The sequence below is a fragment of the Lepus europaeus genome, chromosome 7 (assembly GCF_033115175.1).
Source record: "Lepus europaeus isolate LE1 chromosome 7, mLepTim1.pri, whole genome shotgun sequence".
NCBI classification, from domain to species: Eukaryota; Metazoa; Chordata; class Mammalia; order Lagomorpha; family Leporidae; genus Lepus; species Lepus europaeus.
Window position 1 is genome coordinate 62,774,540 of NC_084833.1, and position 24,047 is coordinate 62,798,586.

The 24,047-nt window shown below is 53.9% G+C and overlaps 1 protein-coding gene across 1 annotated transcript; it reads right to left on the reverse strand.

The window, feature by feature from the left end:
• Nucleotides 1-1,175: 1,175 nt before the first annotated feature.
• LOC133764568 (glycine cleavage system H protein, mitochondrial-like) lies at nt 1,176-1,706 on the reverse strand. The gene has a single exon (XM_062198243.1). It carries the CDS (start codon nt 1,695-1,697, stop codon nt 1,176-1,178), a length of 522 nt encoding a protein of 173 aa, XP_062054227.1. The 5' UTR covers nt 1,698-1,706.
• Nucleotides 1,707-24,047: the final 22,341 nt, after the last annotated feature.

A 24,047-nucleotide genomic window follows, 5' to 3' on the forward strand; every position in this document is an offset into this window, starting at 1 on the left:
ATCCTTTACTTAAATTTCTTAAAGATTTATTTAATTATTGGAAAGTCAGAGTTTCACACAGAAAGAAGGAGAGAGAGAGAGAGAGAGAGAGAGAGCGCCACAGTGCCAGTCCCCTATTTAAATTTTTAAAACTTTCATGTTTTGTGTTCTGGTGTGGCTTCTCTAAGTGTCAGTTGTCATGTCAGAGTTCATCAACAAACTGCTTCCAAAGAATCAGTGACCTTGGGGCTGGGGCTGTGGCTCACTTGGTTAATCCTCCACCTGCTGCGCCAGCATCCCATATGGGTGCCAGGTTCTAGTCCCGGTTGCTCCTCTTCCAGTATAGCTCTCTGCTGTGGCCCGGGAAGGCAGTGGAAGATGGCCCAAGTGCTTGGGCGCCTGCACCCGCATGGGAGACCAGGAAGAAGCTCCAGGCTTTGGATCAGCGCAGCACTGGCTGCAGTGGCCATTTGGGGGGTGAACCAACAGAAGGAAGACCTCTCTCTGTCTCTCTCTCTCTCTCTCTCTCTCTCACTGTCTGTAACTCTACCTGTCAAATAAATAAATAAAAATAAAAATAAAATAAAGAAACGTTAAAAAAAAGAATCAGTGACCCATTTAATTTCTTTTTTTTTTTTTGAGGAAGTTGAAACTTTATTTATGTTTCTTATTTTGCTGTAGAGCTGCTGCTTCACTGCATAAAACAGCACCAGCAAATGCAGTATATTGCAAAAATTAAGATAGTATTGTTCTTTCTCTGGCACTGTACAACTAACAAAAACTGTTGTGTATTCCCAGTTACTTCCAACGGAAAGATCATTACATATTTTGACCCCAATCCAGGGATGAGTATAAGCAAGTTACAATATTACATAAGGCTTAAGATAACAATGTTATCCTTGAATTACATTATTTGTAAAACTAGTTTTTACCACAGATAACTTCATGTATTCTGAATACCAGTGCCTAGGGCCTAGTATAAAAATCACAAGGTACTGTGAAAAAGATGCATATTGAGTTTTTCTGCATTCATTACAAAGTTAGGGTATATTTTCTTCCAGTAGCAGAGTTGAAAGTAGTATTTCTTCCATCAAGATTGCTAAAAGTTGCTATTTTAAGTCCTGTCCGCCACTAATTTAAGAGAAAACTGTGCTGGATTAAGTTATTCCATACTAGTTCATGTAAGGGTTCCGCTGTCATTCCTCAATAGATTTTATGTATTTCTCATAGACTTCTTCACTCATTAGTTCATCTAGTTCTGAAGGGTTACTCAGTGTCATCTTGATCAGCCAACCATCTTCATAACAAGATTTGTTGACAAGTCCTGGGTTTTCTGCAAGGGCTTCATTAATTTCAGTTACCTTTCCTGATAGAGGAGAATAGAGTTCACTAGCAGCTTTCACACTTTCCAAGGCACCAAATTCATCTTGTTTTTTCAATTTTGTCCCAACTTCAGGCAGACTACAATAAACAACATCTCCCAAAGCTTCCTGTGCAAAATTGCTGATTCCCACTGTTCCAATACCATTTTCTGTTGTTATCCATTCATGTTTCTCTGTGAATTTACGCACCGAGAGCAGAGCGGGTCCAGTGCGCAGCGTCCGGACGGCGCCCGCCCGCAGCCGCCAGGGCAGAGGCGAGCAGGGTGCAGCAGGCGCCGAGGCCGCGAGCAGGCTGCAGGCCGTGGCCCGCACGCTCCGCGCCACTCGCAGCGCCATGTTCGCAGGGGTGCCCCCATTTAATTTCAGTGCAGTGACTCAAACTGACCTATCAAGTGTGAGACACTGCTCCAGTGGAAACGCTGATTGCTTCCCTGTTTTGTTTTGTTTTAGTAGAGACAGAGATGAAGCTCTTCAGTCCACTGTTTCACTCACCAAATGTCTCCAACAGCCAGGACCAGGCCAGGAACTCAATCTGGGTCTCCCACATAGATTGCAAGGACCCAAGCACTAGAGCCATCACAGCTGCCTTCCCCGGGTACGCATTAGCAAGAATTAGCAGAGCTGGCACTTGAACCCAGGTGCTCAGACAGGAATGCAGGCGTCCCAAGTGGCATCTGAATGTTGAACCCAATGCCTGTCCCCTTGCTGGGGTGGAGAAATAAGGCTCTCAGTTGGGGTCAGAAGTCCTGGATTCTGATTTTGTTTCTGTTCCTACTGACTGAATAGCCGTGGACAAGCCCGACTCTACGTCTGGATGTTTTCACTGGTGAAGTGGGAAGTTTGGGTTGGACAGTCCACAGCCCCTTCCGGCTCTCACGTGCAACGACTCCAAACTGCGGCTGGGCTCCCCTCTCACCCACCCCCAGCTCTGCACCCTCCATGCCACTGCCCCCACTCTGCACTGGGCTGGGAAGGGGCAGCCCTCATGAGGACAGGTGTCAGACAGATGCCAAGAGGCAGCCCTAGGAGGGTTGAAGGTCATCGAGAAGAAAGCCACCAGGCCAAGGGGCCAGGCTGACAGCTAAGACCCACCCCCAAGGCCAGAGGCTCCTCTCATGGTGCCGAGACTCCATGTGCTGGGCCCCTGGGAGCTGTGGGATCCCCCAGAGATTTGCTGATGGGCCGCCCTTTACCCTCAACCTGCCAGTGACTTTGAACTACCTTCTCCTATAACCCCCTCCTTCCACTCAGCTGACATGAGAGCCTCGGGGCACAGGGCACTGGACACTGCCAGAGCTATCCCCTCTGACTGGATGAGCTTGCCCAGTTTCCACAGATTTGCCTCTGTCAGGAAGCCCTCCCAGATCTCCCCCTACCACCACCACCACCAAGCAGAGTCAGGGCCTTCAGCCAGCCAGCAGCAGCCTGTGGTACCCTCTGTCCCCGCATGCCCCCTGCTGTCACTGGTAATTCAGACATGTGGCGATGTCTCTCTGTGGCTAAGAGCTGTGACGTTTAGGAAAACTTTTCTGGAATCAGCTGTGCGCTGGGCGCAGCTTTGTGACAGGCTGTGCTGGAGGCTGAGGCCTGCCCTCCGGCCTTTTGCATCAGAGCCTCGCTGGTATCCACTGGTGTTCGCCCTCTGGGGTCAGAAGTGGAATTCTGGTAAGCCTGCCTCAGGTTGCCAGGGATAGGTTTGAAGTTCCACTCCCTAGCCAGGGAGTTCCAGGCCGGGAAGAGCAGCTGGGGTTGGGGACGTCTGCCTGCCAGGCCCCTCCTGACCTCAGCCCCAGGTGTGCCTGCCTCCCATTCAGTGTGTGCCAGCGCCTGGGGCAGGCTTAGCCTACGTGTGACAGTTTGCTGACCAGATAAACTGATCTAGGCACCCTCTGTCCTGCCCTGTCCTGTCTTGTTATTCAGAACCCTAAGGGGTCTCCTGGGGACACAGGTCGGAGAAGTGACTGGAGGAGGGGTTAGTCCAGGCATGTCCCCCCACCCCCACCCACCAGGGTGGAGGTGGCCGCATCTTCATCTGGGTGTGGGCTCATCCAAGCTTGCAGTGACCTGGTCTCCACCCTGACCCAGCTGAAAAGGCTTCAGAGGCCAGAGGTCACCTCCCAGAGAAAAGCTGCCCAGTACCCCAGGCCAAGGGAGGGGATGCTGGGCCGTGTGTCTGGGCCTCAGTTTCCCCAACTCCACAGTGAAGAGATGGATTTTTTTTTTTTTTTTTTTTTGACAGGCAGAGCAGATAGTGAGAGAGAGACAGAGAGAAAGGTCTTCCTTTTTGCCGTTGATTCACCCTCCAATGGCCACTGTGGCCGGCGCTATGTGCTGATCTGAAGCCAGGAGCCAGGTGCTTCTCCTGGTCTCCCATGGGGTGCAGGGCCCAAGGACTTGGGCCATCCTCCACTGCCTTCCCGGGCCATAGCAGAGAGCTGGCCTGGAAGAGGGGCAACTGGGATAGAATCCAGCGCCCCGCCCAGGACTAGAACCCGGAGTGCCGGTGCCGCAAGGCAGAGGATTAGCCTGTTAAGCCACGGCGCCGGCCTAGATGGATTCTGTAAATCCTCGGGGCCTCTCTGGGCAGGGTGGCCTACGGGAAGGATCAGGTGGAAGACCAGGCCTCTCTGTGTCTCGTCTCGCAGCCATCGAGCACGAAAGGAGGAGCTCTGTCGGGGGAAGCTGATGGGGCAGAGGGCACCGGCTTCCTTTCAGCAGTCACACCTGGGGGGAGGAGGGTTTGAGCCGAGGTGGGGCTGCTCTAGCTTTGTGCTAGACCACGAAGGCCGCCCAGAGATTGCATGGAAAATGCACCGTTTTAGCCATTTCCAGAGGGATCATTCAATGTTGGTAAGTGTTCGCAATGTCCTGCTGTCAGCCCCACTGCCCATTTATTTCCAAGTGCTTTCATCATCTCAAACAGAAACTCTGTAACCACTGAACAGAACTTCCTCTTCCCCTTCTCCCAGCCCTTACATCTTTTTAGATTTTACTTTTTTTTTTTGTTGTTGTTAAGATTTATTTATTTGAAAGGCAGAGCACCAGAGGGAGAGGAGGAGATCTTCTACCCTCTGGCTCACTGCCCAAATGCCCACACCAGCCAGAGCTGCTCCAGGCCAAAGACAGGAGGAGCTTGGAACTCAATCCAGGTCTCCCATGTGGGCGACAGGGACCTAAGTACTTGAATCATCACCTGCTGCCTTCCGGGGTGTATGTTAGCAGGAAGTTGGAATTGGAAGCAAAGCCAGGGCCCCTGTCGTCCCTAGCAGCATCTTCACTGTGCTCCCAAACACTTGCCCCCTTCTTTGGTTCTTCAACAACAGCCATCTTAATGGGTGTGAGGTGGTATCTCATGGTAGGCCTGGATGTTTGTGTAGAACCTATTTTAGCTGCAGAGTGCCTTTTATCAGAGGAAAAGAAGCCCAAATGCTCTAAGAGGAACTGGCAATAGTTGGGTAACAGAACCTGTGCACCGTGTGTGAGTCTCTGACTAATGGTCACTGAAGCCACTTCCCCTCTGGGGCGCTAACCTGGAGCAGGCCAAGTTAACAGTGCCAAGAAGCTCCTTATCCCTTGTCCTTGGGGGAGGACTTCACAAAGTCACCTTGAAGGAGGCTGGTCTGTTTTGGTAGGCACTTGAGATTATCAGATGTAAATAGGCCCTGGGGGAACAAAACAGAACCTTTGACAAAGGCTGCCTCTCCCAAGATCCAAACTGGTGCAGAGCTGGGGAGGAATGCCACACATGTGCAGCAACACAAAAGGAAGAAGGCTTAGGCTCAAGGTTATCTGACTCCTAAGCTGGCCATCCCCAGTGAAAGAACTCCTGGGTCCCCAGGGGTAGCTCAACATTTGAGAAAGGGCCTCGGACTGGTGACCTGGGTCAACTCTGAGTGAGGACTTACTCACGAATGTGCATGGGAGCTTGGACTTCGGGTCACGTGCTCCTGGCTGCTGGAGCTCTGAGCAGGGGCAGAACAAGGCTGGTGCCCAACACGGAGCCAGGCAGTCCTATGGGGTGGGGACAGACTGCACGTCTCGCTGCTAAGATCTTGTGGGAGCTCAAGCAATGACTGCGGAGGGGTGAGGCTGAGGGAGGGGGTAGCTATATCTTGTACCTTCCGCTGGTGGAAGTTACATGTGGTTCTCAAGGTCTTGGCTTCAATAACACCTGGGGGTGGGGGTGGAGCACAGTGAGGGGCGTCAGATTAGGCCAGCTCAAGACCTCCCTGGGGAACAGTAGGGGAAGTCTCTAGGCCTCTTTCCTGACTTCGGTTTCCTGTGACTCTTTCTCGGGTGCCTTTCGAGCGTGCCCTGCTCTTCCTCTTCTTTCAGGTTTTGCCATGGGGGGCGGTGTCGTGGCGCATCAGGTGAAGCCACCACCTGCAATGCTGGCAGCCCATACTGGAGTGCCAGTTCGAGCTCTGGCTGCTCCACTTCCGATCCAGCTCCCTGTTAAAGCAGTGGAAAATGGCCCAAGTGCTTGGGTCAGCTATTTGGGGAGTGAACCAGTATATGGAAGATCTCTCTCTCTCTCTCTTTTTTCTGTCTGCTTTTCAAATAAATAAATCTTTAAAAAAGAAAGAAAGGGGGCCGGTGCTGTGGCATAGTGGGTAAAGCTGCTGCCTGCAGTGCCAGCATCCCATATGGGTGCCAGTTCAAGTCTTGGCTGCTCCACTTCCAATCCAGCTCTCTGCTATGGCCTGGGAGAGCAGAATATGGTCTAAGTCCTTGCGCCCCTACCCCTGTGTGGGAGACCCAGAAGAAGCTACTGGCTCCTGGCTCAGCTCCAGCCATTGTGCCCAATTGAGGAGTGAACCAGCAGATGGAAGACCTCTCTCTGTGTAACTCTGACTTTCAAATAAATAAATAAATCTTTAAAGAAAGAAAGAATGAAAGGAAGGAATGAAGGATGGGAGGAAGGATGGAAAGAAGGGGCCAGCGCTGTGACGCAGCAGGTTAAAGCCCTGGCCTGAGGCACTGGCATCCCATATGAGCGTCGGTTCGAATCCTGGCTGCTCCTCTTCCCATCCAGCTCTCTGCTATGGCCTGGGATAGCAGTGGAAGATGGTCCAAGTGCTTGGGCCCCTGCAACCGTATGAGAGACCCAGAAGAAGCTCCTGGCTCCTGGCTTCGGATTGGCACAGCTCTGGCCATTGGGGCCATCTGGGGAGTGAACCAGCAGATGGAGAACCTCTCTCTCTGTCTCGATCTCTCTCTCTGTAACTCTGCCTTTCAAATAAATAAAATAAATATTTAAAAAAAAAAGAAAGAAAGAAAGAAGGAAAGAAAATTTCACCATGGCCCCTGGTCTGTCTGCAGCCAAGACAGTACAAGTTCTCAGGCTAGTTTCTGTTCACTCCTTTTATCAAAGCTTATCCAGCCTGTGTCCAGATTTCTCTGTTCCCTGGTGGGGACACTATGCTCAGCTGACAGATCAAGTTGACCCAAGGAGGTGTCAAGGGACAAAAATTACAACAATTTACTTTAGAGATCTTAATTGGCCTTTTTTATTTTTTTATTTTTATTTTTATTTATTTATTTATTTTTTGACAGGCAGAGTGGACAGTGAGAGAGAGAGACAGAGAGGAAGGTCTTCCTTTTGCCGTTGGTTCACCCTCCAATGGTCACCGCGGTAGGCGCGCTGCGGCCAGCGCACCGCGCTGATCCAATGGCAGGAGCCAGGTGCTTCTCCTGGTCTCCCCTGGGGTGCAGGATCCAAGCACTTGGGCCATCCTCCACTGCACTCCCTGGCCACAGCAGAGAGCTGGCCTGGAAGAGGGGCAACCAGGACAGGATCGGTGCCCCGACCGGGACTAGAACCCGGTGTGCCGGCGCTGCAAGGCGGAGGATTAGCCTAGTGAGCCGCGGCGCCGGCTCTTTTTATTTATTTATTTATTTATTTTATTATTATTATTTTTTTGACAGGCAGAGTGGACAGTGAGAGAGAGAGAGACAGAGAGAAAGGTCTTCCTTTGCCGTTGGTTCACCCTTCAATGGCCGCCACAGTAGGCGTGCTGCGGCCGGCGCACCGCGCTGATCCGATGGCAGGAGCCAGGTGCCTATCCTGGTCTCCCATGGGGTGCAGGATCCAAGCACTTGAGCCATCCTCCACTGCACTCCCTGGCCACAGCAGAGAGCTGGCCTGGAAGAGGGGCAGCCGGGACAGAACCGGCGCCCCGACCGGGACTAGAACCCGGTGTGCCAGCGCCGCAAGGCGGAGGATTAGCCTAGTGAGCCGCGGCGCCGGCCTAATTGGCCTTTTTTTAAAAATTCCAGAATCAGGCAACACTTCATCCTATAAAGTAGAATCGGCATTTCAATGAGTCAAGCAGAACAGGGCTTGACGAAGGCAGAAACAACCAAAAAACTGGTTGGTGGTTTCTAAGTTACTTTCTCTGCAAGGCAGGGACAGGGAAACAGAGCAATAAAAACCAGCTGATTGGTTAGCAACAGGTTACTTCAGGTTACTTTCTTAGAAAGATTAGAGCGGAGAGAACTACATTATCATGCCAATGGAAAATGGCCTGATGGGAGAATTTGGCTATTATCTCTCCTGATTTCTCAAAGGTCAGACAGCAACTTCAGTATAGGTTTAGCTTTTAGGATGAGTCACTCCATTTTGATTTCTAATTTGGTCTGTGGTGGCCTGGTGCAGGAGTTCAGTCCCAAACAATGGCCTCCTATCATTTTTATTTCACAAACCTGATGGTAATAGCCGGCTTGTTTAGCAAGCGAGGGTTCCACATGCATCCCCTCCCTGCCACATGCACATTTCACCAGAGGCCCAATTCAAAGGCACGAGGGAAGGTTCCTGGAATGTGCCACCTCAACAGGCTCGCCGCCCTGTTGTGCAAAGAAGGTGTGATGCTAGCGGTGGAATTCCGGGCACTTGGCAGGGTGTTGGGGAGGATATTTTCTTGCTCACTCACAGGGAAGACAGCATTTTCTGCCTACACATGAGGGAGCCCAGATAAAGCCCAGGGCTCTGAGCCAAACAGGCCCAGCTCCAGCTGTGACCTTCAGTTCCATTCCCTAGGCCGAGAAGACCAAGATCAGCTCCCCCATTGGTCCTGAAGCAAGTTAGACCAGTCCCCATGGGCACGTGCCTGGACAACCAAATTTGCCCAAGATGAGATCTTGATTATGCAAAAGGTATCTTTAGTCTATAATGTTCTCTACATACAGCACTCAAATTATAACATTTCTGCTTGGAAAGAAAAGAAAGCTAAGCAGGATAAAGGGCAAGATAATAGAATAGAGAAGGACCAAGGAACTGAATCCTGTTAGCCATCAAACTCCCATTCAACCAGCCTGCTCATCTATGCCCTGTATTACTAAGTCATTCTGGCAACGAGCAAATCAGCTTGCATTCAACAAGGCAATGAATGAAGCCGTCTCCATTCAATCAGACATCCTGTATTCGCTGGAACAACCAACTGATTTCATTCATTCACTTTAACAAATCAACCTTAATTCAACCAACAAAGCAGTAAGTAGTCATTCAGTCTTTATTTATTCAACGAAGTACAGCTACACACCGAAGAATGATGTTTCTCTCAACGACCAACTGCTGGCATTGCAGCCACCTCCGTTTGTGTGGGTGCACTAGGTGACGGTCACCCGACAACCATGGCGATTGCCGAAGCATGCCGGAGAACATGTCCACGGAGGCACGCAACGCAGGACCGTTTTCCAGATGCCAAAGCCAACAGCTCAACCATTTCAGCCTTGGTAGGAATTTTGCCCGTTACAAGCTCCCCAGAGCAGAGAGCCTTCTATCTTCAAAGCTTGCTTCCTCTGTGGGAGATGGCTCTAACTGGGAGAAAGATAGAGCTAAAACGCAACTGCCGGAACTGCCGTCTTCCACGCCCCTGGGGCATCCGCATCTGCTCCCCGGTGCTGCCTTTGAGTCCACCAGACCAGCTCAGCCTCCGTGCCAGGAGGGCCTGTCGGAGTAAAGCCGGAGGCGACGGCCTCGGAGGCCTCCTCTCCTCTCACCTGTCCCTTTACGAGGTTGCCTTGTGGTTCCTCCTCTCTCTCTCCTCTCATCAGGCAGGCCCCACGCAGTGCAGGGCCATCTGCTGGTTTGGAGTTTGGAATGGGAGTCCAGGTTCCTGTGTGATGTGGTCAGGGGGTGGCTCCCTCTCATTCCGAAGAGACCAAGTCCCAGGGTGTTCGTGACACCTGCTGTTTTGCTGGGAGGTCCCCTCCCACCCCCGCTCTGTTCCACATGCCCCACTACCACCTCCTTTGGCTACAGCCAAGGGGCACCAAGGGCAGCTGGTCCATGGACTCACTGGGTATTTCAGAGAAGGCCTGGCCCAGAATGTTCTGCTTGTACTGGGCAACAAGGATCAGGTCAGGCGGCCATTCAGCCCTCTGAGGAATGTGAACCTAAGGTCTGAGGACAGAGCTAAGCCTGGGAAGCAGGAGATAAGGCAGGAAGGCTCAGAGGAAAGGGAGTGGGGAGCTGCCTGGGTGAACACGGCCAAGAGAAAGCAGAGGCTGCCCTGGGGCAAGCAGTGGAGGTGACCCACTGCATAGGTTATGGGAGCAGTGGACAGGACAGACTGATTTAACAGAAAACTAAATTATGCAAAGGACTTTGGGTAACTTGCATAAAAGGATCTCCAGTCAGAGGTTGATTCAGTGGTAGGGTATATATTTCATTCTTTTTTTTTTTTTTTTTTTTGACAGGCAGAGCGGATAGTGAGAGAGAGACAGAGAGAAAGGTCTTCCTTTTTGCCATTGGTTCACCCTCCAATGGCCGCTGCGGCCGGCTCATCACGTTGATCTGAAGCCAGGAGCCAGGTGCTTCTCCTGGTCTCCCATGGGGTGCAGGGCCCAAGCACTTGGGCCATCCTCCACTGCACTCCCGGGCCATAGCAGAGAGCTGGCCTGGAAGAGGGGCAACCGGGACAGAATCCGGCGCCCCGACCGGGACTAGAACCCGGTGTGCCGGCACCGCAAGGCGGAGGATTAGCCTGTTAAGCCACGGCGCCGGCCAAAATAAACCTTTTTTTTTTTTTTTGACAGGCAGAGTGGACAGTGAGAGACAGAGACAGAGAGAAAGGTCTTCCTTCTGCCGTTGGTTCACCCTCCAATGGCCGCTGCGGCCGGCGCACCGCGCTGATCCAGTGGCAGGAGCCAGGTGCTTCTCCTGGTCTCCCATGGGGTGCAGGGCCCAACCACTTGGGCCATCCTCCACTGCACTCCCTGGCCACAGCAGAGAGCTGGCCTGAAAGAGGGGCAACCGGGACAGGATCGGTGCCCCGACCGGGACTAGAACCCGGTGTGCCGGCGCCGCTAGGCGGAGGATTAGCCTATTGAGCCGCGGCGCCGGCTTATATTTCATTCTAAAGAAATATAACACTTGGTGCTGGCATTGTGGCACAGTGAATTAAGCAGCCGTCTGTAACACTGGCATCCCATATGGGTGCCAGTTGAGTCCCGGCTGCTCCACTTCTGATCCAGCTCTCTGCTTTGGCCTGTGAAAGCAGCAGAAGATGGCCTAAGTCCTTGTGTCCCTGCACCCATGTGGGAGACCCAGAAGAAGCTCCTGGCTCCTGGCTTTGGCCTGGCTCAGGCCTAGTGACTGTGGCGAACTGGGGAGTGAACCAGTGGGTGGAAGATCTTTCTCTCTCTGTAACTGCTTTTCAAGTAAATAAAAATCTTTAATAATAAAAAAAGAACTACAACATCTGACTAAAAAATGTTTCCGAAAATCTAGGTAACTATATAAAGCAATGGATATGTTAATTGGCTTGGTTGTGGCAAGCATTTCACAATGTACACATATATAAAAACATCACATTGGGGGTGGGCATTTGGTACAGCACTAAGGCGCTATTTGGGATGTCTCCATCTCATAACAGAGTGCTTGGGTTTGAGTCCTGCCTCCACTTCTGATCCAGCTTCCAGCTAATGCACACCCTGGGAGGCAGCTGGGGCTCAAGTACTTGGGTCCCTGTTACCCACATGGGAGACCCAGAATGAATTCCAGCTTCCTGCCTTCAGCCTGGTCCTACCCCAGCTGCCTGCTGCAGACATTTTGGAAATGATCCTGTAGATGGAAGATCTCTCTCTTTCTCTGCTGTTCAAATAAAATGAAAATAAATACAAGTTTTAAAATATATAAAATTTTAAAAGTTCATGAAAAATAGAATTCAAAGATGTTTATGGGTTTTATTTATTTATTTTTTTCAAGTCCCTTCCAAGGAAGATAACAGGTCCAGGTAGCTCAAGGGTTTGGGTTTGCAGAGGGCAAGGATTCCTGGTTCTTGCTCAGGATCTGGCCTTTGCTGTGCTTGATCACGGCCAAGGACGAGGAGATCAGAGCTACTGGTGCTGCAAAAAGAGGCAGGAGCTGGGCAAGAAAGGCGGTATTGGGGAGGCCTTGGAGAGATGAGGGGCGTGGGTTGCTTAAAGAGAAGGAGAAATGCTGGGGTCACTGGAGGCAGAGCCCTGCTCCAACTCTAGACAGAAATGCGCAGGGCAACGACCACTGCTCACTAAGGCCTGGCGCAGAAGATTCGCCTTGGGGTGCTGAGAGAGGTGCTGAGTCTCACTGCTGGGCGAGGAGCAGGGGTGGAGGCAGCTATGGGCAGGCAGACACCCCTGAACTGTATTTTAGGATCCTGCCCAAGGTTCAATTCTCAACTGAACCTGGGTTTCAAACACTACCCCAAACACAGAGCCAATCACCTGCCTCCCTCCCTGTCACTTCCAAAGTCCAGGGCAGCCTGACCCAGCCCAAACAGAAATGGCCTTGGAATGTTACCTCCCAGCCACAGGGACCTTGTGGCTGTGAGGTCAGCAATTGGGGCTGACCAAGACTGGATTTTTCAGAAGGCCTATTAATCAGGATTCTTCTGGTTGCAAATCATGGAAATTTATTGCTAATGTGTTAAGCAAATCAAACAAAACTCAAAAACGTTTTTTTTTTTTTTTTGGGGGGGGGGGATTACTGGCAAGTTCCATCTTGGCAACATCAGTCCTGCTGGCAAGTTTGCCTTCCCCTTAGCTCAGGGGAAAGTACTAGCAGCGACTCTCATGAGGCTGACTGAGTTATTCTCCAGTTCTGGTGTTGGGAGGGAAGTGAGGCCAGCCACACAGGAATTCCTAGAACTGAGAGTGGAGGCAGGAAAGCCTGACAAAGGACTTCAGGGTGCTGGTGGCAGAAATGGGCGTTGTAAAGCAGCCACCAGTGAAAAGCGGAGACTCACACCCTGTGAAGGGAGCTCAGAAGACTGATCTCAGAACCCCCCAGCCTCCTTACGTAACGCCCAGCTGCAAACCATGTTTCACCCAGCTCTGAAGGACACATGATTTATTAAAGCAGCCAGAGGTTTCCAGGAAGGGGAGAGGTGGGCTGGGCAGATACCCTAGGCTGATTTGGGTCCCCACGCCCTCCCCTTCTGGCCTTCGCTACAGAGACAGGATTTCCTGGAGCTGGAGCCGCAGCTGCCACTGCGGGACTGGCCACCAGATGGGCGCTAAAACCTCTGGTCAAGGCCACAGAAAGGAAGGGCATTTGCAAAAGGGCAGCCCCAGGGACAAACAAGGAGGAGGATGAGTTGTCGTCGAACTTTCTGCCAAACTATTATAGACTGGTGGGGGAGAGGGAGAGAGAGGCGAACTGAATGAAGGGATTTTAGGCTCTGGCCGCAGCACTCAAACATGCATTCAAAACTACAAATCTGTATCTCCAGTCCTATGCAAGAATGACCAGGGCCACCGGAAGGAGCACCCAACAATAAGGGAGGCCAAGATGCAGATGAGTTAGAGATGACAGGAAGGAAACAGAAGATTCCCCACGCGCAGCAGGACTGAGGGACATGTGCTCCATGCTGTGATGTTCATGGCTACAGCATGGAGGATCTGGCTTAGCTAGAGCAGGTGTTCGTGGATGCAATGGATAAGGAAACTACTGAAAAAGCAGACGTTGGGGATGCGTGCTGTGGCACAGCAGGTTAGGCTGCTGCTTGGGATGCCTGCATCACATATAGGAATGCCTGCTTCAAGTCCTGGCTACTCCGCTTCCAATCCAGGTTCCTGCTAAGGCACCTGGCAGATGATGTACTTGAGTCCCTGCCACCCGCATAGGAGAACAAGATGGAGTTCCAGGCTCCTGGCTTCAGCCTTGCTCAGCCCTGATTCTTGCAGGCATTTGAGGAGTGAACCAGTGCATGGAAAATTTCCCTGTCTCTGTTACTCTGCCTTTCAAATAAGTAAATACACCTTTAAAGTCTCAAAAGACAGAGTTCTTCAGAACTGGGTTGCCTATGCTGTGCATGTTCTCTTCTCCTCTGCCAGGAAGCTGGCCTCTGCCGACCCCGTGCTTCTGGCTGCAAGCTGGGCTTGGCCACTGGAGGGGCCCAGTTGGAGATCAGAAGGCAGGAGGCTGGGGTCAGAGGATTTAAGCTCCTGGCCCCCTTCTTCTGTGGCACTGCCTGGGGCTGACTCCGTCCTTCAATCCAAGGTCATTGTTCCTATCAAAATGGCTGGCTCCACGTGACTTTCCTTCCAGACGCTGCTCCTCTGCTTGGCCACGTAGGCCTGGAGATGGTGATAGCTCAGCTGCTGCTAGCTCCAGGCACTGCCCTTGACGTTCCCCTACAGTTTGTAAATTGTTTCTCTGTAAGTAAAATCTGTTCTGGTTTTCAGCTGTTTCTGTTTGGGACCCCGAAGTTCTGCTGGTTAAGGCGGTTTGGAAGGAGGACCCAGGAGAAGGGTTGTGAGCTGGGAGCAGGGCAGACCTCAGAGCAGAGGAGCCAGCCACAGGGTTCTGGCTGGAGGAGTCAGCTCTGATGGGGAGCAGGGACAGGTGCGGGCACCATGCAGCCTCCCAGTGGGAGTTTCTGCGGGACAGATGGGGTGTGGCGGGCTGGAGGCCCAGGGATTACACCTGTCCACGGGGGAGAGGCTGGTCACCAAGGCCCTTACCGGACCTCCCAGGTGGCTGAATGTGCTGCTGCTCAGATTGAGAACAAACTAAAGGGCACCAAGGACTCAGGAATGTGAAACGCTCAGGCATGTATTTTCTTTTCTATTACAGATTTGTTTATTCGAACAGCAGAAAAAGCAGAGTGACACAGAGAGCAAGTGAGTGAGCTCAGCTTAACCTGCTGTGCCACAGTGCTGGCCCCTCAGGCATACATCCTCTGGTGGTCAGGAAGGCCATGTTGTGGCAGAGGAAGCTCACTGAATGCATCCGTTTTGTGTGTTTTAGAAGAGCTGGGAGGTCCACAGAGGTGAGGCAGGCAGGGGCCTACCTAATGCTGGGGGTCACAGATATGGGGACAGGACCTGTCTCTGGGGCACAGGAAGTGAGGGGATTTGGAAATCCCACCAGTTCCTAGCTCCTCCCCCTTTAAAAAGAATTATTTATTATTTATTTATTTGGAAGTCAGAGCTAGAGAGAGAGAGAGAGAGAGAGAGAGATCCTCCATCCATTTGTTCACTTCCCAATGGCTGCAATGGCCAGCACTGGGCCAGGCTGAAGCCAGGAGCTTCATCTGGATCTCCCACATGGGTGGCAGGGATCCAAACACTTGGACCACTCTGCTGCTTTCCCAGGAAATCAGCAGGGAGCTGGATCAGAAGTGGAGCAGCTGGGAGAACTGGCACCCACATGGGATAGTGGCATCCCAGGTGGCTTTTCCTAAGCCACAATGCCAGGACCCCCAGCCCCTGTTAATGCAAACACTTCCACATTACAACCAAGAGTAATTCCAAATCTCCTGTTTCTCTTCCCCATCAAAGCTAATGGGTGAGGGAGTAAAGGCTTCCAAGGGGACCCCTTGAAGAGATGGGTGGGGCACTTGAAGGGGAGAGGAGCTTCCACCATTAGACACTAGCAGAACCCTGGTGCCGCTCCGGGATAAGTGTAGGAGGAGGCGAGGCTGTGGCAGGGAGGGCCCACTGTGCAGGTGAACAGAGTGGCCTCGGGTGTTCTGAAGGTTGGAGGCCCCTGGAGGGCCTGTGTCATCAGAGATGTCGGGTGCGAGGATGTGGCGGGCCTGCGAAGAAAATGGGGCCTCCTCCCCAGGTCCTCACACCTCTCATGGTTCCTTGTGAAAGAGAATGGGAGGCGGGGGGAGAGAGCAGGACAGTGCTGGGGCACAGCAGGTTAAAGCGCCAGCCTGCAGTGCCGGCATCCCATTTGGGCGCTGGACCGAGTCCTGGCTGCTCCACTTCCACTCCAGCTCTCTGCTATGGCCTGAGAATGCAGCAGAGGATGCGCCAAGTCCTTGGGCCCCTGCACTTGCATGGGCGACCTGGAAGAAGGTTCTGGCTCCTGGCTTCGGATCAGCCCAGCTCCGGACGTTGTGACCATTTGGGGAGTGAACCAGCAGATGGAAGAGCGCTCTCTCTGTAACTCTGCCTTTCAAACAAATAAATTAAATCTGTGTGTGTGTGTGTGTGTGTGTGAGAGAGAGAGAGAGAGAGAGAGAGAGAGAGAGAGAGAGAGAGAGAATGGGGGAGGGGCAGACATTGTTGGCAAGGCAGGTTAAGTTGCTTCCTTGCAATGCCAACATCCCATATCAGAGCACTGGTTGGAGTCCGGGCTGCCCTGCTTCCAACACAGCTCCCTGCTAATGTACCTGGGAAGGCAGCAGAGGGCAGCCCACTTGGGCTCCTGCCACACACGTGGGAGTGTGGGAGATCCAGAAGGAGCTCCAGACTCCTGGCTTTGGCCTGGCCTAGCCCTGATCATCATGGCCATTTGGGGAGTGAACCAGCAGATAGAAGACATCTAACTCTCTCTTTGGGTTTTTTTTTTTTTTGTTTTTTTTTTTTTTTACTTTTTGACAGGCAGAGTGGCTAGTGAGAGAGAGAGGCAGAGAGAAAGGTCTTCCTTTTGCCATTGTTTCACCCTCCAATGGCCGCCGTGGCTGGTGCGCTGCGGCCGGCGCACCGCGCTGTTTCGAAGGCAGGAGCCAGTTGCTTATCCTGGTCTCCCATGGGGTGCAGGACCCAACCACTTGGGCCATCCTCCACTGAACTCCCGGGCCACCACAGCAGAGAGCTGGCCTGGAAGAGTGGCAACCAGGACAGAATCCGGCGCCCCAACCGGGACTAAAACCCAGTGTGCCGGCGCCACTAGGCGCCTCACTCTCTCTTTGTAACTGTTTTTCAAACAAAAAAAATTTTTTTGACAGGCAGAGTTAGACACTGAGAGAGAGAGAGACAGAGAGAAAGGTCTTCCTTCCGTTGGTTCACCCCCCAAATGGCCGCTACGGCCGGCGCGCTGCATCTGAACCAGGAGCCAGGAGCTTCCTCCTGGTCTCCCATGCGGGTACAGGGCTCAAGCACTTGGGCCATCCTCCACTGCCTTCCCAGGCCACAGCAGAGAGATGGACTGAAGAGGAGTAACTGGGCCAGAATCCGGCGCCCCGACCGGGACTAGAACCCGGGGTGCTCAATAGGATTAGCCAAGTGAGTCGAGGCGCCTGCCTTTTTTTTTCTTTACAAAGAAAGAACATAGGAATTAGAGGAGCAGGAACCAGAGAGGCAGCCAGCCAGCAGCCACTGGGCCAACCAGTGCAACCCTGACCTGGGTGAGGGGCTAGGGGACAAATAAATGGCCAGGACAGAGGAAGGCCTGCCGCTGGCTGCCCATGTCTTCAGGAGTCTTGGCAATGAGGGTGCAAGGCAGAGCTGAGGAGCTCCCCCAAAACACGCGGTCATCTTTGTGGGAACCACCGCATCACAGAGGCCACCAGGGGCTGACAGACCAGAGTGTGGCCAGGGCCCCACCCCGGCCACTGCACGGAGAGGCTGGGCCAGCAGGAGTCCCTGCCACACTGCTCCCCACTCCCAAGAGCTGGGGGCCAGAAAAGAGAGCAGAGGGTGTCACTGGCCGACCATGCCCCGCCCCCACCCCAGCCAGCTGGGGCTGGGGCAGGAGGGGGTGCCGCGATTAAGGCGGGAGGGTGAAGTTTAAAACCAGATTGGCCTAAGTTTTAATTGCTTACCAAGAGCAGCACGTTTAAGTAACTCTACCTATGATGTTAAAAGAGAGGAAGAGCAAAGGGAGCGGTCAGGGAGAAAACATCAAAAGCAGAATCAGCGCACCTGTCTACCTCGACAAATCGAAATTCCTCAACAACCACCTGGGGCACCCACGCGGCCACGGGCCTCCGCCTCCACCCGAGCGCCCGCAGCGGCCTGAGCCGAGAGCGCGCCTGCGAGCCCGCGAGACCCCAGGCCCACTATGATTGGACCACTCCCGAGCCAATCACTGTGGAAGAAGGATGGCACTCACGGATTGGTCGAGCCTCGGCGACGCTCCCACCCCCCAGCTTGGCGTCCCCGGAGCCGCGGCGTTCGCAGCAAGGACTAGAAAAGGAAAGGGGTGGACGTGCGGGGCTGTGCCGTGGGTCTCCCCGTCACGCGTCAGGGCGCAGCTTCGGCCCCGAGGGGAGGGTGGGACAGAACCTACGGTTTCCGGAGCTTTGTGCGGCCTCTGGGGTACAGTGCTCAGTGGTGGGTGCTGAGCAGCAGCGCGAGTGAGAAGAGGGAGAGGGCCTGGAGACAGCTGCAGGGAGGCCTTGCCGAAGGCTGGCCAGGCTTTCAGGGTGGAGGCCAACAGGGAGAGACACCGGGCTGCTGGGGACTTTAAAAGAAAGCGAGAACAGACACTTCGAGAAAAGCCCTCTCGCGATTTCTGGGGCAGGTTTTGTGGCGTGGCCGCTTAAACCGCAGATTGGGATGCCTGCTTCTGGGCTCCTTGGCTTGAAACTAACGCACCTGGGAGTACTGGCTCCAGTACTTGGTCCTCATCACATGGGGGACCCGGATGGAGTTTTGGGTTCCTGTCTTCCGTTGGCCGAACCCTCACTAATGTGGGAATTTGAGGAGTGAACTGATGGATGGAGGATCCGTATCTCTCTCTTTCCCTCTCCCCTCTCTTGTCTGTCACTCTGCCTTTCAAATAAATAAGGGGAGGCGGCGGGGGGGGGGGGATCCTGGAACAGGAGGAGGAATTACTGGGAAAACAATTGATTAGAGAGTGGCCCTTACTTAGCAGTACCAATGTAAGCTGCTTAGTTGTGGTAAACATAACAGTAATATGGAGTGAAGGGAGAAATGAGACCTCTATGCTCTTTGCAACTTTTCTATAAATTTAAAATTTTTCAAGATAAAGTCTACGTTTAAAAAGTGAGTTTCTCCATGCAGTTTTGAAATCCATCTTTTTTTTAAAGAAAGGATTTTATTTATTTGAAAGGCAGAGTGAGACAGGGAGAGACAACTCTTCCATCTGCTGGTTCCTTTACCAAATGGCCATAGTGGCCAGGGCCGGGCCAAGCTAAAGCCAGGAGCTTCATCTGGGTCTCCCATGTGGGTGGCAGGGGTCCATGAGCCAGAGCCATTCTCCGCTGCTTTCGCTGGCCGTTAGCAAGGAGCTGGATCAGAAGTGATCCAGCAGAGCAGCTGGGACTCGAACTGGTGCTCATGTGGGATGCCAGCAGTGATGGCTTAACCCACTGTGCCACTTGGCAGACTTTTTTTGTAGTAGGCATTTCCATGAACGTGTTGAGGTCTGCTCATTTGTAAATACATACTCCTCTGCCTCCGGCTGCCCTGGTGCCACTGGCACAGCGCGGGGGCAGTGGAAAGAGCCATACTTAAACTGCACCTCATCCAGGATCCTGTGCCCAGGGTGTGAGTGGATGTGCAGAGTCTGCAGCGCTCAGCATGTAACAGGGTGGGGGTGCCTTCTAATGCGCCTGTCTTCTGGCCTGCCCCCCCCCCCCCCCCGCCGGGGGGCTGCTCTGCCCTGTGCCTGGCAGTGAAGTGAGTTGTTCAGCTGCTTCAAGGAGGGCTTTCACAGGGCTGAGCAGCTGGGCGGGTTGCTCCTGCGTGTGTGGACAGCGATGACTGCGCCGAGCTCTGCACCGCCCCTTACACGTAGTCCTCACGTCAGTCTGGAAGGGTAGGGATCACTGTCCGAATTCTTTAGGTGAGGAAATGGTGTTTGCTTCCCTTGGAGCCGCCTCCTGAGATAAGAGGAACAGCACCAGCAATGCTGGGGCTAGGTGGGCTGATAAGCAGGAGAAGACTGGGAGGGAGTCGCTGAGGAGCTCAGAGAGGAAAGGTCACTTCTGGGTGCCCCACTCAGTGGACTTTGAAGCCAACAGGGTTTCCAGGGAGAAGGAGATGAGAACACACCCAAAGGAAGGAATGAGAGGCCTGACTCTGCCCTGGACAACTGCACAGCCCACCAGGCTTCACGGGCGGTCTGTGTCTCCGGGTGGGTGGGGGCCTAGGTTCTATGCAGAGAGTGGTTGGGACTATAAACAAAATAATCGGGGGTTGGATATGGGGCTCTTTCTGTCCCATTTGCCAAGTCCTGCTCCCCCAGGATCTGCCCCAGGCTCACATCCGCATGCCAGCATTTGGAGCTAAAGTGGGGACCACTGCAGGGTTGTCTGCTTTTGCAAGGGGGACCCCTGCTAAGGCCTTTCCGGTTCAGTGCTGTGAAGACTTAAAACAGGGCAAGGCATAAATTGGAAGGACTTTTTTGTTTTTTAAGATTTATTTCATTTATTTGAAAGAGTTACAGAGAGAGGTAGAGACAGAGAGGTCTTCCATCTGCTGGTTTACTCCCCAGATGACTGCAACAGCTGGAGCTGTGCCAATCCGAAGGCAGGAGCCAGGAGCTTCCTCTGGGTCTCCCACGTGGGTGCAGGGGCCCAAGGACTTGGGCCATCTTCCACTGCTTTCCCAGGCCATAGCAGAGAGCTGGATCAAAGAGGAGCAGCCGGGACTAGAACTGGAGCCCACATGGGATGGCCAGCGCTTCAGACGAGGGCTTTAACCCGATGCGCCACAGTGCCGGCCCCTGGAAGGACTTTTAAGTAGCTGTCCTTGCCAAGCCCTAACATGGGCCCTGGGGCTGGGGAGCCTGCTGACTGCCATGCACCATGTGGTCAGCTGATCCACGAGAAGCAAGCCCCCAGGCCTGCAGGTACCCAGAAGGAGCTCCCAGCCTCCTGAGCGATTCCCTGGCCAGACCTTCCCGGTGGACAGGGCAGCCTGCACAGTGAGCAGTCCCAGGTGGGTAGGCTGCTACCTCCGGCCTCCTCTCCAGGAGAGTAGATGACCAGAAGTGTAAACAGGGCCTCCCGCCCTGGGCAGCCCTCCTCCTGCTGGAAGGCAGATCTGGGCCCAGCCCTGTAGTGGCGCTCCTCGGCAGCCTTGCCCCCAGCAGGCACGATGGCCTCTTGCAGTTCTGGGTGACCTCTGTTTTCTGCACACTGGGTGTGACACTGTGGACCTGCCATTTGCCAGCTGTGCAGGCAGAACCACACCAACCCAGCAGGGCCTGATTCTCACCTCGCATGCCAGAGCCCAGGGGGCCAAAGTGCTGGACTCTGTCACTCTGGCTACTTCTCCAAGGGCGTGCTCTGGGCTGAAGTATTCTGGGCCTCTCGCTCAGCCTGCTGCTTGCATTTCTGCTGTGCCCCCAGAAAAAGGAGGTCTCTGTGTGGTGGCAGGTATGCCAGGAGGTGCGGTCATGACTTGGGGACGTTCTTCAGGTGAAGTCCAAGGTTCCCTTGCTGTTCTTGTGAAATGAGTAGGAAGGGGCTGTGGGGACACCCTAGCAGAGGAAACCCTGATTTCAGGCAGGAGATGCCAAGGGACACTTCAAGGCACAGGACACAATGAGCGCTGAGCTGTGGGGCAGGAGTCCCAGTAGCCTCTGGGAAGGGAGGACTGCGAGGCTGGAGACAGGATGGATTCTGCCAGGACGAACGGGAGCCCGAGACTTGCTGTCGATGGGAGGGGGGATAGGAAGCCCACAGGCAGAGCACCTGCTTGGGCCTATCTGACCCTGTGAGGATCACTGGATCCTCACTGTCAGAGCTCAGGGGGCCTTAGAGCTCACAGCATCCAATCCATTGCACTGATAGAAAGACTGAGGTCTGGAGGGCAGAAGGGTACATCCTAGGTCACCTGGGATGGAAGGGGGCAGGTGCAGCCCCTGCCTTATTTCTCAGGTAATAACATGAGCATCAGAGAAGGGCAGGACTTTGCTCAGAGCCAGGTGTCCTGACCCTGGGCCCAGGGCTTCTCACTGCACCAATCCCTCTCTCTAGGAGAGGAAAGAGCAGGAGCAAGGAGCTAACTTTTCTGAGCACCTGTCATGCACCAGGTTCTTGACACACACTCTCACCCTTACAGCAGCCTTGGGGGTAGATGTTCTTGGCCATGTAGAGCAAAGCAGAGGGCAGAGGTTCAGATAGCAAAGCCTCTTGCCCAAGGAAACACAGCTGGTAAACGCAGTGCAGGAACTCGGGCCCAGGACTGTCCACTTCCAAAGCCTGCGCTCTTATCCTTGCCTTGGGCTGCATTCGGTTCAAGACCCAGCATTGATAGTACAAGGATGTAACAGGGAGGGGGCAGCCAGGGGCAAACTCCAGGCACTGCCCAGGCTCCCAGCCACCCAGCTGTGCCAGTGACAAAGATCACCTTGGATCAGCAGGGCCCCACCTCCCAGTGAAGACTTGCGTTAAGGTCTATTGATCCAGGTCCAGCAATAAAACCAAACCAAACACCCAGCTGGCAGATGGATGTTGCTAGTCCCAGCCTGCCGATCTACCTGGCGCCCTGTGGACTCAGGCCAGGGCACCGCCCACTCTCAGCTTGGTTCAGGAGCCTACCTTCTCACAGCCCCAATGAGAGTGCCTTCCTGGGCTTCTGGCCCCCTCCCCACCAGGGGAGGCATCCTCTCCACAGCCCTCCCAGGAGGGCGTGTCCCACCTGCTCCCATACCTCATGGCCTATCTCTGGAAGCAGCCCCTTCCTGCCGTGGACTGCCTTTCTCACTGAGCTGGGGCCAGCCTCCAGTGACATCCCCATCATTTCCGTGGGGGGCCTCAAAGCAGTTGCCCCCTGTCTCTGGATCGGTCCTATTAAGCTGGGAGGGAAATGATTCTACATCTGCCCTACGTGGGCAGGGACTGCACTACAGAAGCCATTCCTAAGAAATGGGCACACAGCTCCAGAGAAAAGCCCGTTGGTGGGGCTGGCATTGTGGTGTAGTGGGTAAAGCCACTGCCTGTGATGCTGGTGACCCATGTGGGCACCTGTTCTAGTCCTCACTGCTCCACTTCTGATCCAGCTCCCTGCTAATGCGCCTGGGAAAGCAGCAGAAGATGGCCCAGGTGCTTGGACCCCTGTACCCACATGGGAGACTCAGAAAAAGCTTCTGGCTCCTGGCCCAGGACTGGCTCAGCTCCAGCCAGTCAGGCAATTTGGGCAGTGAATCAGTGAATGGAAGATCTCCCCCACTCTGAAACTCTGCCTTTCAAATAAACAAATAATTAAAAAAAAAAAAAAAAAGCCCATTGGTCACCTCCCACATTCTAGGCTTTATGCCTCTGTTAATGTAGCCAGACATCACATCTGCCTTCGTGCAATCCGTATTCCACTGCATTTCCGTCATTTCAGACCATCCTTTTTAATGTGCTCTAAGTGAAGGGTCTTGTGTTTCTCTTTGAGTCTTTGTCTTGGAGAAGTCGGCGATTGCACACACACACACACACAGGCATCACCCCTTCTCATGCTCAAGACACTTGCTGGGTCTCCCAGAGGTGGCCGGTGTGAAGTGTCCCATAGGGAGCCTGGTGATGGCAGGGGCCTGAGATGACTGTGACCATGAAGGGAGCAGGATCCCTGCCATCCCTGCCCAGAGGAATGATGACAACAAGCGCCTAGGAGCCCAGGGAAGGGGTAGCTGGTTGCTGCCCTCAGGGCATCCACAGGCAGCTCAGAGCCTTGGGCAGGGCTCCAGGAGCAAATGCGAATGGACCTGGCAGCAGGAGGGCAGGAGGGGTGGGGAGTCTCTGAGGCAGAGGGAGAAGCCCCTTCCCCCCCCCGCATCTGTGTCCCCTCGAATAACCCTCCTCTGCTTTCTGCCCACTGACAGAGGGCCCAGCCAGGACTAGAGCCCAGGTCTCCCAAACGACCCCCTCACCAGGAGTACCAGCAAACCTGAGCCAGCCACTCCCACCATCTGTCCTGAGCTCCCTGCGTTGGCCTGCTCTGGGGGCTCCCATCTGGCTGGGTGGACAGGGCTTCAAACCTTACATGAAGCCGTTTAGGCTGGAGGACCCTGGGAAGGCCAGGGGTGGAAATTCAAGCACCGGTTTGGAGCCCATGGGTGTCACTCGGAGCTGAACTGTGGGCCTGTCTTAGGCTCCTGTCTCTGGGCCTGGGTGTGGGGCTGGCTGCAGACCAGAAGGCAGGGCCCACCCCAGCCCCAAGGCTGGGCCTGCGGGAGAGTCCAAGCTAAACCTCCGTACAAGGGTCCATTGTGGTTGCTGAGCCCAGCCCTGGGCTCCGCCAGCCCTTCCAGCTCAGAAAATACTTTCCTGCTGGCAGCTCCCAGAGCAGCCTGTCCTTGCCCCCACAGCCAGGCCTCTCCCACCTAGCGGGGACCGCGGGCCAAGGCAGCTCAGAGCTCCTGGGCCTGACCCCCACTTGCCAAGCAGGACCCCTGATGCACAGGGCAGTGGGCACAGGTCAGAGCATCATGGTGAGGACCAAAGTCAGGAGCAGAATACAGCCCTCCGGCCAGCAGGAGGCAGTGGGCTGCAGTCTCAGGCAGGGGAAGGGGCTGCATGCCCACCCTTGGCCTCTCAGGGTCTGTGTGGCCTTACAAAATCCTCT

Bases quoted from the DNA above. Each gene is read 5' to 3' on its own strand.
- LOC133764568 (XM_062198243.1), bottom strand. From the start codon at position 1,697: ATGGCGCTGCGAGTGGCGCGGAGCGTGCGGGCCACGGCCTGCAGCCTG.